Raw genomic sequence first — 14,935 nt, forward strand, 5'->3', positions numbered from 1 at the left:
TCCACAGATCCTGGGAGGAAGAGGTCACCACCTTCCACCTCGTGGTCTGTCTTCCCCAAATATGGCGTCAGCCCATGGGACGGGGACCGCATTACCAACCATAGTAGCGCCAGAGCCTACGACGGTGGCTGACACACGTGCGGAAGGGATAAGCGAGTCAGCGGCCCAATGGCACGTTTGACGGCGGGAGGCTCCGTGTCCCGGGGGTGAGCAGCAGCCTTCTCCGGGCTGTGGGACCCTCGGAGCCGCCCGCCCCGACCCTCCTCTTGCCCTCGGCTAGCGCGCGGGGTCGGGACGCCAAGGCCGCGCCTCCTTACCCGAGCCCCCTTCTCGCTTCTTCACCTCGCGGGGCCACCGCAGAGCGCGCGGACCCCTCTCCGCGCGGCCACAGAAGCCCAGCCCACTCGCCGTCTCTAGGACGCTGTTGCCCGAGCAACGATGACACTCGCTGACTGGAGGAGGGGTCTGCGCACCTAGCAAGAAGAGAGGCTTCGATTGGCTAAATTGGTAAGTGGAGGGGCGTGACCAGGCGTGCCCGGCGCACCGCCCCCGGGGGGGAACTTCCGCCGGAAGCCTGTGCCCGGGGCGCGGGAACCTTCGGAGTACCTTGGCGAGGACGTTATGGAAGCGGCTCTCTGTGACGTGGCTTTCGCGCTAGGGGGCAGTCGGACTGGTCCCTCGGAACCGCGTCGAAGCGCGTGGCCTGTGAGAAGCAGACAGCCCGGCCTGTAAAAGCCAAGCATAGCGGCAAGGGGCCTGGGGTCGGGATGGAGGGAAGAATGTGGGTACAGCGCGCAACACTCGCTGCGGCCTTCCTAAGAGTAGCGCTTGCCGCGCTGGTGGCTCTTGCGACAATGCGCGTGCCTGGTTGTGCCCTGCCGGCCCCCAGGAGACCGAGAGCCGCCGGGAGGCGGGACGAACTTCCTCCCCCCTCCCCCCGCCTCACTGCACCCTCAACCTCCAGGGACCGCGCTCTGTGGACAGTCGCCCTGATTATTCCCATTTTACAGAGAGGAAGCCGAGGCTCAGAGAGGGTCTTCTTTCCCAGAACACACAGCTAGTCGCTGGCAGAACGGGAGTTAGAACCCAGGTAGGCAAGTCGCTGCTCTCCGTTAAGGGGGGAAGTGAGCAGGGAGGCAGCCTTGCTGAGGAATCCTCTGCACGTTTCCGGAAGCAGAGAAGCCTATGATCTGTGGTCCCACTTGGCCACCTGACTGCACATCCCTGGGAAGCTGGTCTTCCCTCTCACTGAGGGGTACGGAGTATCTTCGCTCTGCCTGGACCTCCCACACCCGGGCGCCCGGCCTCACCTCCAGCCTGTAGGCGTGGAGCGCAGCGTTGTCTCGCAACCCCTTAGACGCCCGTCTCTTCTGCTGCTCTTGTTCCAAAGGAGGCCAGCCTGTCCATTTGTGTCCTAAATCCCACCCCCTTTGGCCTTCTCTGGGACTTCACTGCCTAGGGCAGCCAGTGCTCAAAGTGTGCCCTGGGAGCCCCTGGGGATCCTGAGACCCTTTGAGGGAGTCCATAATTGTCAAAACTATTTTTATAGTCATGAGAAAATGTGACTTGCCTTTTCACTCTTATTTTCTCAGGAGTGTGCAATAGGGTTTTCCAGAAACTACGTGATGTGTGTCATTGCAACAGATTGAGTGCAAATGAAGATGGAAGAATCCAGCTGTCCTCTATTACGTCAGACATTAAAGAGATTTACAAAAATATAAAACTGCCTCTCTTTTCACTAAACGTTTTGTTTTGGAAAGCATAATTTTTCATAAAAATGTTAATATGTTACGGGTTTATTAGTATTTTAAATGAATTAGCAAACAAATATTTAAAATTTTTATCTGTTTTGCTTTCTGATACATTAAATATTGATAGAACTCACAAAAACCAAAGCTCTTTGGGATCCTCTATGCTTTTCAAGAGTGCGGATAGATCCTAAGGCCGAAAAATTTGGTCCTGAGATCAAAAGGGCTTAGGTCATTGCCTCTCTCCCATTAGGGCGAACAGTTTCATTCCATCTCTCTCTCCCTTTCTCCCTCCCCCCACCTCTTTCCCTTATAAAATATGCTCTAATATCTCCTATCTTTAAAAAAAGTAGGTGGGGGCACCTGGGTGGCTCAGTCGGTTAAGCGCTGACCCTTGATCTCAGTAGCCTACTTAAAAAAAAAAAAAAGATTCTCTTCTAGTTTCCACCTCATTTCTCTGCTCCCCTTTACCCCACTTTTCTGTAGAATTGTCTGTACCTGCCCTCTCTCAGTTACCATTCACTCTTAATTGGTCTTACCAGAGGCAGAACCCCATTACTGCCTGGTTTTCATGAATATTTCATCTGTACCTGACTTTGCCTCACTTGGCCTCTCAGTAGCATTCAGCCCAGTTGATTCATCACCCTTCTACCTGAAACACGCTTCTCTGAAGCCATACAACCCTAGATTTCATCCTAAATCACCAGCTACTCAGTTGTCAGACCCCACTGCTGATTTTCCCCCTCTGCATGGCCTTTGGACCTCAGGGTCCCTCTGGCTCTGACCTAGGTGGTGCTCTTATACTTATCCCTAGCCTTGACCCCTCTGTGGTGTGTACAGGAGACTGGGCATCAGCCGTCCACACAGCCCTTGATCTCCGACTTCCCTCAGTCTGTCAATAAATGGCACCACTCAAACCAGGAAACCTTGTCCATTTATAATTATTGCCTCATCTCCCACATCTAGTCCTTCAGCAAGTCCTCTTGGTTCCAATGCCAGAATATGTACACTGTGATCTCATTCATTTCATCCTCTCCAGCCTCACCCACACTACTCTGCCTTCTGAGGAGAAAATGTGGACAAGTTTGTTAATTGTACTGAAGTTTTCCATTTTTCTACCAGTTTTTGTTGTTGTTGCTGTTTGTGCTTTCAGATTCCAACACAGATGATGCTAAAAATTGCATTAAGTGTAGGTCTGCCGGCAACAAATTAATTCAGTTCTTATTTATCTGGAAGTGTGTTTATTCACCTTCACTTTTGAAAGATCGTTTTCCTGATTATAGATCTCTCAGTTTGCAATGATTTCTGTTCAACATCTTAAAGACACCATTTAGTTTTATCCTGGTTTCCATCATTTCTGCTGTGAAGTCTTCTGTGTCCTTGTGCTCTTTTGAAAGTCATGCGTCTTGCTTTTCTCCAGGAGTCAAGATGTGTCTAGGTGTAGTTTTCTTTGTCTTTGTCCTGCTTGGGTTTCACAGCAAATCTGGAATGTGTGTCTTAATGTCTTTCATCAGGTTTGGAAAATTCTCAGCCAGTATCTCTTCAGATACGGCTCTGCCCCATTTTCTCTTCTCCTTCTGGGACTGTGAGCCACAGTACCTACTCACACAGCACCAGGACGATTGTTTTTAAAATTATATTCTGTGACTCATTGTAATCTCCAGGATTATCTCGCTATTGTTTTTTAAAGTACGCTTTAGAAAGCCTATCTAAAATAACATCTAATGTGCCCTACACCAAAAATGCAATGACATAGCCTAGGAATGGACTAAATCTGTGTTCAATTTTTTTCTCTCTCTCTCCAATTCCATCAGATGTCCACTTGTTCAAAACCAGCATAGTCGAGGCAATGCGTTGTTTAAAATCAAGTAACTGAAATGATAAGCTGCTACATGAGAGCCTTTTAAGGATTCTGATTTTCAGTAACACTCTTCTGAGGTCAAATTATAAGTGAAAAGTCCTGATAGTTGCTGTGTGAGCAAACACATATTTAGTAGGGACTTAAATGTCTTTGAACTGATCTGAACTCAGTAGGTGAAGCATACAATTGGGACAACATCGCCAGGAATTGGGAAACTCAAAATCCTCGTTTATTTCCTTGAACACAAGGATGATTTTTTTCATGTATTTAAATGACTGATTAGATCAATCTGACATGATGTTTTGTCAAGTAATTCTCTTTTTCTTTTTTTCTTAAGAGCATCTTCACTCCAAAGTGATTTCCCTGCTCCCGGAAATTTTTCACTCCACGTAAAGAGTTAATTTAGATGTTTCTGTTTGGTTTTTTACAAGATCTCGATTCACCTCACTTGCTGATTGTCCTGATAAGCCCATAAAGTCCGTTAGATTTAGTTTGATCTCTGTTCACCCAGACCAGAGTTCTGCAATGTGACAGTGGCCCCAAGGAGTTTGTAGGAGGAGACGGCTGTCTTCCTGGACCATACCTTCCAAAGAACACTGACGGCTCCCTTAGAGCCTATAGTAACCTGCTTTCAACAGGGCTGAACCTATTATCTTGTCCAAGAGACCATTCAGTGTCCTTGAAATCTCTAACACTCCCCCCGCCCAAGGAACTGCTACCGTCTCCACTACTTTATTTCTATGCTCAAAACCTTTAATGATAATCTGGAGAAGCAAGCCATGGGAAATTGGAGAGAATATTCTCACACTTACGATAGCCAGCAAAGAGCTCACCCCCTCAGCAATCAAGAGGAAACGGGATCACAGAGAGTTGTGTGGCAATAAACCTCTGTCCCTCCCTCCAGGTTTTGAGTACTCGCTGCAATTATGTATACCTAGGGGACTGGGCATTAAGATCAAGCCTGAAATCATGTGACGGCGATCAATAATGATGTTATAAATGGAAGTTAGGCCTTCATGCGGAGAAATACACAGCAGGCACTGATTAACCCCTAAGAAGTTAAGTACTGTTTTCTACCTCGTCTATTAATAAAGAAGGAAGCAAGAGCAGACACGTGGTGTAGATACATACTGCATCTAAATGGGAGCAGAGAACATCCCTGCGAAATCCGCTATGAAAGGTCGCTCCGACCGCCGTCGTTTTTGATGGCCTCATAAAATGGAGACCAGGGTCTCCTGAGCTGTCCGTTGAAGAAAAAAAAAATTAAATAAAAATAAATGAGGAATAAGTAGCTCCTCTGGAAAAGCCGCTGTGGTCATTTTGTTCTTTACTAAATAGATGCTTTCTCTCTGATATTCACCTTGACAGCTGACGCAGCTGCTCATTTTAGTACAATCAGCCAGAAACTAGATTGCACACTTTAAACACTGTCACTACAAATCATTGATTTTTATTTGCAAAAAGGGTCATTTTTGCAGCTATCTTGGGGGGTGCGTGGACGAAGACTAGGTGCGGGCCCCGGGTAGCACCTCCACGTTTTCTTCCCCTCTGGTGTGCTAATGCACCCGTGAGTGCTTCATTCCCTGTGATAGTAACTCCTCTCATGGAACCCGAATCAAAACCCACTTAGCTTGCTCCCGAACAGGATTCCACAGTGCGGAAGGCACTTAGAATCTTAATGAATCCTGCCCTCTGAACATTAGATTACAGCAATCTTGGAAGAACGGCCCACCCTCCGGAATAAAGAAGCTGTTAAAAAATAATTTCATGTTCCATGCACCTGGGCAAACCCCGACAATCACAAGTAATTCTCTTTGCTGAGAGCCAGGATCTTGCAACAGCTTGTAATTAGTGCTGTTTAGCATTTAATTTGCCTTTAGTTAGGTAACAAGCATTTATTGATTACCTGATAGGAAGGGAGCGCTGTGCTAAGCACCATGTGGTGACAAAGTGACAAATGAGCACCGTCTCTACTTAGGTCTTCTTGGGGCTGAGAATACAGACCTTGGAAAGGAAGCTTGAAAAGTGACAAAATGTTTTCTTCACAAATGTGAGCCGATATTCTCTTCCATGGGATTATTACTCGTTCAGCATTGAAGGTTCAAACGCCTGGCATGTTCCATTCTGAAGAGAGAGGTGCTGGTGGCCACATCTTGTCTCATGGTGGGAGTGGGACCCAGCCGTCACCCATTCTCCAGGCTGAGGACGCTCCTGGCCTGCTCCTCTGGGGGGCCCCAGGTGTGACAAAGCTCCCCGGGGCAGAGGCAGCCACCTGCCACTTAAAGTCCATCTGGCCGCTATAAGGGGCAGCCCTCCCACTGTGTCTGGTAAACAGCGAAGCCCCGATTCCTACAGGATGGCAGCATCGATGAGCTAAGACGTATTCATAATCGCCTCCCACAGGTTGAGATTTAAGGCCAACTTGGGGCAGGCGGGGGACAGGAATTGGCAGCACTTAGAAACAGCAGGGAAGGCTTTCCAAGAGGGCAAAATCGTCCATCAGAGGTTGGGGAAGAGAGCATTAGGGGCGTAGGTCAGGGCCTTGGAGCAATGAGCAGCACGGCCAGGCCAGAGAGGGCCCCGCATGGGTAGTAACAAATGATGTGCTTGCGGAGTTGAAGACTGTAGGGACGACCAGGTGCAGCTGAATTCAGCAGACAGTGGGAACAGTCCAGCCACCAAGGCTTCACCACCCCTTGTGAGCCAACTCCTTCATGCCAAGGAAGAGCCATGGCCTCCCCTCAAGGAGCAGACGGTCACTGGTCTGGGGTATGTTACGAGAGGCACCGTAGCGGCTCTGACTCCCTGGCAGTGGTGGGAGTGGGAGGGGGCCGTCGGGGTTCTCGAATTAAGACCACACCTATATTGAGCTTAAAGCCTAAATCAGCGTCAGCCATGTTAAGTTGGGGAATGGCAATCCAGGCAGAGGGAACAGCCTAAGTGGACACAGAGGTCCAAACAACCAGTGGTTCTTGAGCAGAGTGAGATGAGTTCCTGTCTCCCAACTGTATTTGAGATTTTTTCTGGAAATCACATGTACCACGGAGTATAAAGGGGAGAACTGAGAGACAGGAGCACTAGGGGGAAAACAAGATTTTAACCAATCCATTTAAAAGTTTTTTGGGGATGCATAAATCGGAGGAGACAGAGTCTTGTTGGCTCTGTTGAGAGTCTTTCCTTCTGCAGAGATGGCCTTACTTGGGTATTTAAGGACTTCTGTTCCCAGCTGGCGCTCAAAACCATGGAGATATGCAAAGATTACAACTTTAAGGAGAATAAAATGCATTTTCTGATGGATTTTTATATTTTAAACACATTTAGCATTCTCTGGTGTTTGAAGAATGCTTTTAATAGAGCACAGATTCCTTCCGTCAATGGTGAGGGACAGATTTAGGGACTGTGGCTCAGACATCCGGTGCCAACTAGCTTACAGGGATCCAAGTGTGAGAATCAAGTTGTCATCTGATGTGTAGATTTGGCAAAGGCTCAGCACGCCTCGGAGACGGCGGTCGTAGGCCCAAGCTGTGTGGCAGGTGCGCCTGTGACCGGTTCTCTTTGCCCTTGCTGGCAGAGTCCATCACTGGCTACAAGTTCATGGTCTCCCCCATTCATCAGCTCCACCTGGGGGGAGTCAATCAACAGTTGGACCACTTACAAGTCTCAGAATGTTCGTGTTGGGTGGGATATCAAGACCCCTGGGCTGAGACCTCCCTGTTATGAGATGAAAAAGGGCTTCTTCCCTCACGGTCCCACCAATACTGGCGGAGCCAGAATCGGAACCTGGTGACCGACTCGTTTTGGTGCATCTTATTTCTTCCCACCTGGCGTGCCTCCCGCTGGCCCCGCTGTATCTGCTCCCACCTGTTTCCAGAGCCAGCCGTGGTCTGCTTCCTCCATTACACAGTCTCCCCGCAGTCCCTGGCACCAGCCGCCCGCACCGCTCCTTTGCTGCCCATTTGCGGAGCTGTGCATGACGCAGTGCTCAGCTGCGGATAGCAGGGGCCGCAAACTGGAGACTGAACAAGCAGAAGAAACCTTAGAGATGGCTTACTACAAAACATCCATTTGGGAGGGATGGCGATTCAGGCTGAGAGAAGGCAGCTGGCTTGCCCGGGGCACGCAGCGCACTGAGACAAAACCAGGACTCGAGAGCCCAGGTCCTCCGATCCCCAACCTGGGCTCTCTCCGTAGGTATTTGGGTTACTAGATGAGAGCAGAGTCCCCAGGGAACAGACCAGTGGGGTGCTAAATTTGAAGGGGAGAGTTACTGCTTTCGTCTGTGTCTCCAGGACCCACACGGGGACATTATAGAGCAGCTGCTCAATAAACAGCAAGGAAGGAGATGAAGAAAGAGGGAGAGGCATGCCCAGCGAAGGGTCTAGGTCATTCTTATGGGTCCTGTGTTTCTGGGCTTTGAGATAAGAGGGAGAAAGACAGGGGAAGGATGGGGCCCAGAAACTGTCCATCCCACAGTTACACCTACATCTGAGAAGCCAGTGACAGGTCAGGAAGGATGTGCCAGGGGAGGGGACACAGATGACCAGGACACGGCCCGTTGGCCATAAGGAAAGAAGCATGTAGTAGTAGTAGGGGCAGAGGCCTGGAGTCGTGGGTCAGGGTGAGGAGACAGGAAAGCAGCCTGGTTCTTGCTTGGGAAGACACAGCCCCCAAGGATAGGGCCAGGAGCCGTGCACAGAAGGGACGGGGCAGCCGGTTTCCAGAAAAAGCAAAATCCATTGTAACGATGAAAAGTGCCACTCCCTTAGCAATTATTAAGTGCTGATTATATGCCATACTCCAGCCTAGGAGAAGACACAGCATGGCCCTGCTTTTGGGGTGTCCCTTGTCCACAGGGGGAGACAGCTGCAGAGCAGTAGGTGGGGGGATGAGAGAGGAGAGCAGGGGGCACCAGCGGAGCAGGGGGGATGTTTGCCAGGTGAGGGCAGGGCTGGGTGTCCCAGGGATGAGGGCGGCCCCAGGCTGGGGCAGGGGCTGGAGGACGTGGCTGAGAGTACCACCAGCAACAGAACGGCTGTCCCAAGAGGTGGTGAGCTTGTCAGGCACGGGATGCCCAGCTATTGGGGATGTCAGAGGACAATCCTTGGTGGGTGAGGCTGGACCATTCGAGCAATGTGCCACCCCGGTCTGAAAATGCTCATTCTACAACGAAGAGTGGGTAATGATGTCGCATGGGGTGGGGGGGGGCAAACTCTACATGAGAACGAGACCCTCCATGCGCACCCAAGGACCCCCTCCACCCATTTCAAACCACAGTCACCCGCTCAGACAGGTGGGAACACTGTCCCATACCTGGGACCTCCTGGGACGGGGACTGCACGTCTGGCCTGTATCCGCAGTGCTGAGGCCAAACGGAGGAGGCAGGGCGCTCCCAGCTGTAGCTGCTGGACATCGGCTGGCAGAGGGGACTTGGCCACCAGGGCGGCGTTTGCCCAGCAGAGCCGGCCACTGATGCTTCATCGTGTGAATTGTATTTCTGCTTTACTCTTGTTAAGACCTTCCAGAGAAGGGGGTGTGGACGGAGATGGTCTCCATTGTGTAAATTATGACACTGCTTCTGGCAATCTTGCCGGTCTGTGAGGTTAAAAGGCCAGGTACCCACCAAGACACTCACGACCCTGCCATTCGGGACTCTTGCGGTCGTTGTTCTGTTAAACCGGCCGTCTGGCCAGGCCTCTCTCACCTCCTCCTTCTGACCAGAGCCTCCTCACCCTCGTGGCTCGACTCCAATCCCACCTGCCCCCGCACACAACTACTCCACCCCATTGTTCCATGTCCCCCACTGCTCTGCTGGCGAGCTTCACAGCACCTGTGCCTCAGACTGCCTCCCCCTTGTCTGAGCGCCAGGTGAGCAAGGCCCGGCACACTGCCTACGAACGCCTAGAACCAGCCTCCGGTCAGATGGACCTCTGGAGGGGCGCCTGGGTGGCTCAGTTGTTAAGCGTCTGCCTTCAGCCCAGGACGTGATCCCAGGGTCTGGGATCCAGCCGTGCATCGGGCTCCCTGCTCTGCTGGGAGCCTGCTTCTTCCTCTCACACTCCCCCTGCTTGTGCTCCCTCTCTCGCTGGCTGTGTCTCCGTCAAATAAATAAGTAAAATCTTAAAAAAAAAAAAAAAAAAAAAAGAGAAAAGAAAAGAGAAGAGAAGGATCCCTGAAGCTGATCTAATACAGCCCTCCTCCCCCATGTTGCGGGACTGAGTGAATCACACAGCCAGGATAAAGGCCCTGCCATCCATTCAGTCAGGGGCCTTGCAAAAATGCAAACCGGGCAGCGTTCCATTGATCAAACCCTCCTGTGGCCTCCTAGTTCTCACTACCAAATCCGAACTCCCGAGACTGTAAGGCTCTCGGGGAGCTAACTCCTGGCTCCCCCTCCAAAACGGGAGTTCCTGCCACACCGGCCCCCTCACAGGGCCCAGCGCGCTCCCTCTGCCCTCCCGCCCACTTCTGCCCAGCCCTCCCCCAGATCCCAAGCCTCCTGGTGTCCGCTGTCACTGGGTCCCTCCTGGTCCTTCTGAGCTCAAACTCACAGAGGTTTTGTGACGGGGACTTCGTCTCCCGCCAAGAGATGAACACCATGTGGGTCGGGGCCCTTCTGTGCTCCCTCCTGGACCCCAAAGCCTCCAGCGGCGCTGGGGCCCCATAGGTGCACAAATGTTTCCTGACTAAATGTGTCCCATGAGAGGAAGTGACACAGCAAGGGCGCAGGGCCGGGGACACTGGAGGAATGAGCACTGAAACCACGGCTCTGCCCCCACTCTGGAGTCACAGACTTGGGTCTCCAGTTTCTGCTTGATTTCAGGTGATTTTTAAATGGCCTGGGAGTAGACCCCTCGGAAAAGCAGATCGGACACTCGATGGACTAACTTGGGGTCCAGGGTAATCAGAGACCAATATCAGTTCTGGGGTTCCACCCAAGACCAAAGGAACTGGCCTGTTTGAAAATAAACGTACTTTCCGGAAAGCCCGAGCTTTGTCAGATAAAATGACGTGCTGGATTTTCCTGCCGCTAGGCATCAGGAAGGTGAGCTCTGGAACTCAAAGTGGCCAAGTGCAATCAGCCAGGGGGGTCTCCACATATACGGCCGTGAGCCGCATTAAACACGGGACCCTCTTGGGCGGGACCCTCTTGGGCAGGCCCCACACACCCTGATCTCCTTTTCTCCCAACCCTCCCTTCAGCTTCTAAGAAATGGCAACGGTGAAGGGACAAAGAAACGAGGGGGAGTCACCGCCTGGAATATTCAGATTGGAGTAGAACAGCCAAACCGGTCAGCCGCAGGGGACCAGGTGTCAACGGGGCCCACAGTCGCGTTGCCCTGAAACGTTGCCCCTCTCCACCCATCAGCACTCGCGCAACACAAGGCATGGGACGTGTCTTTATTAAAGATGCAAGCAAGCACAGACGCATCATGAGTGGAGCTCAGCAATATCCATACAGTACTAAAAATAGAAAAATAGAAAAGAAATTTCACAGAAAGCAGCCTCCCTCACAGATACACAGAAAAGGTGCTGCCAAGCCCCCCGTGCGATGCCGCAGACCACCTGCCCTGCTCGAGCTGCTCCTTTACAAAGATCACACGGGCGCATGTCCGCACTTTTCCAAGACAGCAACACAGCACAGAGACCCCTACACAGCAGCGACCCTCCAGCCACCGCCCCGGGCACTTCCCGGCCACGTACATATCCAGACGGCCCGGTCCCACCACAGCAGCGACACACATACAAACTGGCTGTCGGCCCTGCTGCTACCTGGCCGTGTCTCGAAGCTTCTCCAGCCGAATGTGGGCCAGACGGTGAAGCAAGGGGAGGGCACCTCTGCTCCCTCAGGTAAACTGAGGTACAAAGGCAAGATGGCCAACCAGTCGGAGTGAAAGAGGGTGTCAAACCTGCAAAATGGTCCTCCCGTGGCCAAGAGCCTCAGGTACAGAGGGAACAAACTGAATGATGCTAAAGTTTCAGGAGTTTACTGTCGAGCACCAGCTGGGCCGCATAAATAGGTCCCTGCCTCAGGGAGCAGGAGTGCGCCGAATGAGAGCTGAGATTCCGCCCGCGCTCGGGCTTGGAAGTCACTGCAGCAGACCCTATCTGCCGGCAGCGCTGGGCAGGTTCCCCCAAGGAACTTTCCACTGGCTCCTCTGCCCTGGGCCTTCGAGGCCGCCCGCTGGGAGTCTCCAGCGGAGGGGCACCCTTTCTGCAAATGCCTGGGGGACAGTCTCTGCTTTGCTTATTAGGAAGGTTACCAAGAACTGAACTCATCAAAAGGAACACGCCCCCCCCCCCCAACACACACACCCAACTCATCTGTGCTTTCACCTCATCCCGAGCCTGGTGAGAACAGAACGTCTGTGCCTTACGGAACAAAACTACAAAAATAAAGAGTCAGCCCTGAGATCTTCCTACCATTCGGGTGTGGCTCGCTCCTGAGTCCCCTCGGAAATGAACTTGTATTTGGTTTACTGACATTTATTTAGATTTCCAGTGAAAAGCTCTATAAAATACAATAAATAATGTGGGGCTGTAAAAGGTAGACATTCTAGCTGCATATGTTACAGACTTTATACTTATGATACAGGCCGTCGAAACTGCCATCTTTATAACGTTTCTAATCAGACATGTAGAGACTCCAAATCCCAAAGGCAAGACAGCTGCCCTGGGTCGGAAGCAAGGCCCCCCTCTTCCTCCAGCGTCTCCGCTGCTTCCCTCCCTCCCCCGGGCCTCACACTGCTCCCGAAGTTAGTCCAGCAAGGAACAAATGAGTGCGTACAGGACTTTTAGCTAGTAGAGTGTCTGGGTACTGTGAGCATGCAAGTTGGCTGTTGCTGTCATTATAAATAAAAGTCAAACGTGAGGTCACACTTTCCCATCTTCTGTTTATACACCAAATCAAACTTCTCGTTCATGGAGACGGTGAAGATGTCCTTCCACAGCCCGACTCGTCCTGAAACACAAACAAGAGCAGCACGTGCTGAATTCACTCGCTGTCAGGTCAGATACTGAACCAGAGGAAGCCTTGGAAAAGGTTCTGGAAGGTTCCAGATCTATTCCTGGACCCCTCCGAACTTGGCCTATGGGGGCAGGACAGACCATCTAAACTACAGACGAGCTGAACCCGTTTCCCTGAGCCTGGTCGTGTGGGTGTCCCTTCCCTGCTGCCTAAGCCCGGCACGCACAAGTATGCAGAGCTGAGGCTCACGAGGGCCTGGGCCCCTGTTCACTGGTGCATCCCCAGCAGCTAGGCACACAGCCCGGAGGACGGTCGGTGCCTGTGCCATGGATCTACCCCCTCAGGGCCTCGTGTGCACTTGGGTCCTGTGTGATATCATGACTCACTCACGACTCAACAGCCCCACCAAGGCGGCATCGGCTTCTCAAGAATTTGAAAAGGAAAAAAAACATCCAAAAAGGCAGAACCTTTTGTGGTGAGTAGGAAGCCTCCTGAACTGGGTCAAGGGTGAGGATTTCGAGAAGCCTGCCCATGCGACCTTGGGGAGGAGTTTAAAGGGAACAGAAGAGTCGCCATGCAAACGAGCTTCTGCAATTAGATGCCAGACGTGCGCCTGGCTCTGGTCAAACACGAGCAGCGCCTGGGAAGACAGCAGGAGTGAGGGTTCCGAGCTCCCAGCTCCAGGAGCCGCCTGCGCTGTCGCCCGTGCTTTTAAGGAACAGCCTCAGGGGACTGAAATGCTCGTTTCAAATTCCTTCCCGCGTCAGCACCTCTGAGATCAGAGCTCTGACTGTCTCCAGCAAATATCCTTCATTAGCTCCACTACTCACAGAAGTCCTAGTCCTGGCGGGACCTCAGGTAGGAAAATGAGACCCCCAAATGCTGAGCTACTAGGTCTAACATGACAAGGACCGTCTCTCCAGTAATGAAAAATTACACGTCGGCGTTGGAGAAGGCAAAAACAAAAAACAAAAAAACAAGAGAAGTTGTTCTTGCTACCCTCTAATGATACCTCAGGGATAAAATTAGAAGCTTCTAGACCAACCACACTATAAATATATTTTTCCGTGATTATTTTTCTCAGCTGAGGCAGCTGAGCGCTCATCAAAGGAGTCACCCACCTGGTTGAGGGTTTGGAATCAAGACAGTGCAATTTATGCTGTGATATGAATCAAATTTAAGCAACGCAGCTGGCTACTCAAGCCCTGCGTTCTCACCAACGCAAGGAGGTCTTCTGAGCAAAGAGGCAATGTGCTAAAAGAAAACAAAACCGAAGAACTGAAATAAAGCAAAACCAAGGTAAACAATGATAAAGCAAACACATCAGAAGGAGCATATGGGCACGCAGTATGTTCTCGACACTTCTTTACCACGCAAATGAACCAAAAGGGGTATTTTGGAGAAGGTCACATCCAAAGATAACAAAACACAGCAAAAGCAAAACTAAAAAAGAGCAAATAAATTTTAAATAATAAATATTTGTGAAGACACAGCCAGGAAATCACGTGCAAGGTACTGTGGCTTTGGTCGGTTGTTCCGCCCTTACAGGACTGTGCTCTCTGCCTGACCCTCGGAACCACCCCGTTAGCCAGAGGGGAAGAGCACGGAGCTGGGGAAGCTCAGAGGCCCGCCCTGAGGCCCTCCCCAGCACCCGGCCTCAGGGCCCGGCTCTGTCGAGCCAGCCCAGAAGGATCTGCACATCCGAGACGTGCCGCCGGCTCTAGCGGCACCTCCAGGCCAGCCCCTCCAACACTGTCACCCGAGGAAGCTCCGAGTTCACACAGCTGGGCACCAACGGCAGGTGCACTACTAGTGTCACGGGCAATTCGTACTTGCCAAGACGGTGGCTTATGTGGCCACGGCGACCACCAAGGGGTCAGGGCATTCTAACGCCCGAGTTCTCCACCATCGAGCAGTTTCAGATATCGTGAGCCTTGAAGGACAGACAGCAACCCAGGCAAATCTGCAGAGGGCTCCTGCCGGGACTACGTCCTCCGCCTCACAGTGCTTCACGCCCCGGAGACGGCTGTGGCGCCGGCAGCGAGTGCCAGCCTCCCCGCGACAGTCTGCGCGGCGCTGGCACCCACGGAGCGGACGGGGGGGACGCGCCCCCACAACCAGCTGAAGGCTGCATGCCTTGCGCTCCGAAACCTCGCAGCCCCGAACCCATCCCGGGATCGGCTCTGTGGGGCCATCTGGAAAGGCGCATTTGAAACGTCTTGCCCACAGAGCCCACAACATCCTGGCAGTCATCGCATGACCTACAAGGCCACTGGCACAGTGGCAATGCGATGCTAGCAGGGCCACCCCCCCCACTCCCCCACCCCCGCTCGGCTCCACCGACAGCACCTGGCATTCAGGG

The 14,935-nt window shown here is 52.1% G+C and overlaps 1 protein-coding gene and 1 long non-coding RNA gene across 2 annotated transcripts in view; one reads left to right on the forward strand and one right to left on the reverse strand.

Annotated features, from left to right (window-relative positions):
- Positions 1–573: 573 nt before the first annotated feature.
- LOC103674045 lies at positions 574–1,711 on the forward strand. Its single transcript, XR_571536.2, has 3 exons — positions 574–705; positions 1,011–1,090; positions 1,593–1,711. It is a non-coding gene; the product is annotated as an uncharacterized LOC103674045 (long non-coding RNA).
- A 10,496-nt stretch (positions 1,712–12,207) lies between these two features.
- The window catches only part of SULT4A1 (sulfotransferase family 4A member 1), a 37,145-nt gene continuing 34,417 nt past the window's right edge, over positions 12,208–14,935 (reverse strand). The window contains exon 7 of the mRNA XM_040637677.1: positions 12,208–12,567. Within this exon, the coding sequence (XP_040493611.1) occupies positions 12,455–12,567 (113 nt within the window). The 3' untranslated portion in view covers positions 12,208–12,454. The remainder of the gene's footprint in view (positions 12,568–14,935) is intronic.

This window comes from Ursus maritimus, unplaced genomic scaffold (genome assembly GCF_017311325.1).
Source record: "Ursus maritimus isolate PB19 unplaced genomic scaffold, ASM1731132v1 scaffold_21, whole genome shotgun sequence".
NCBI lineage: Eukaryota > Metazoa > Chordata > Mammalia > Carnivora > Ursidae > Ursus > Ursus maritimus.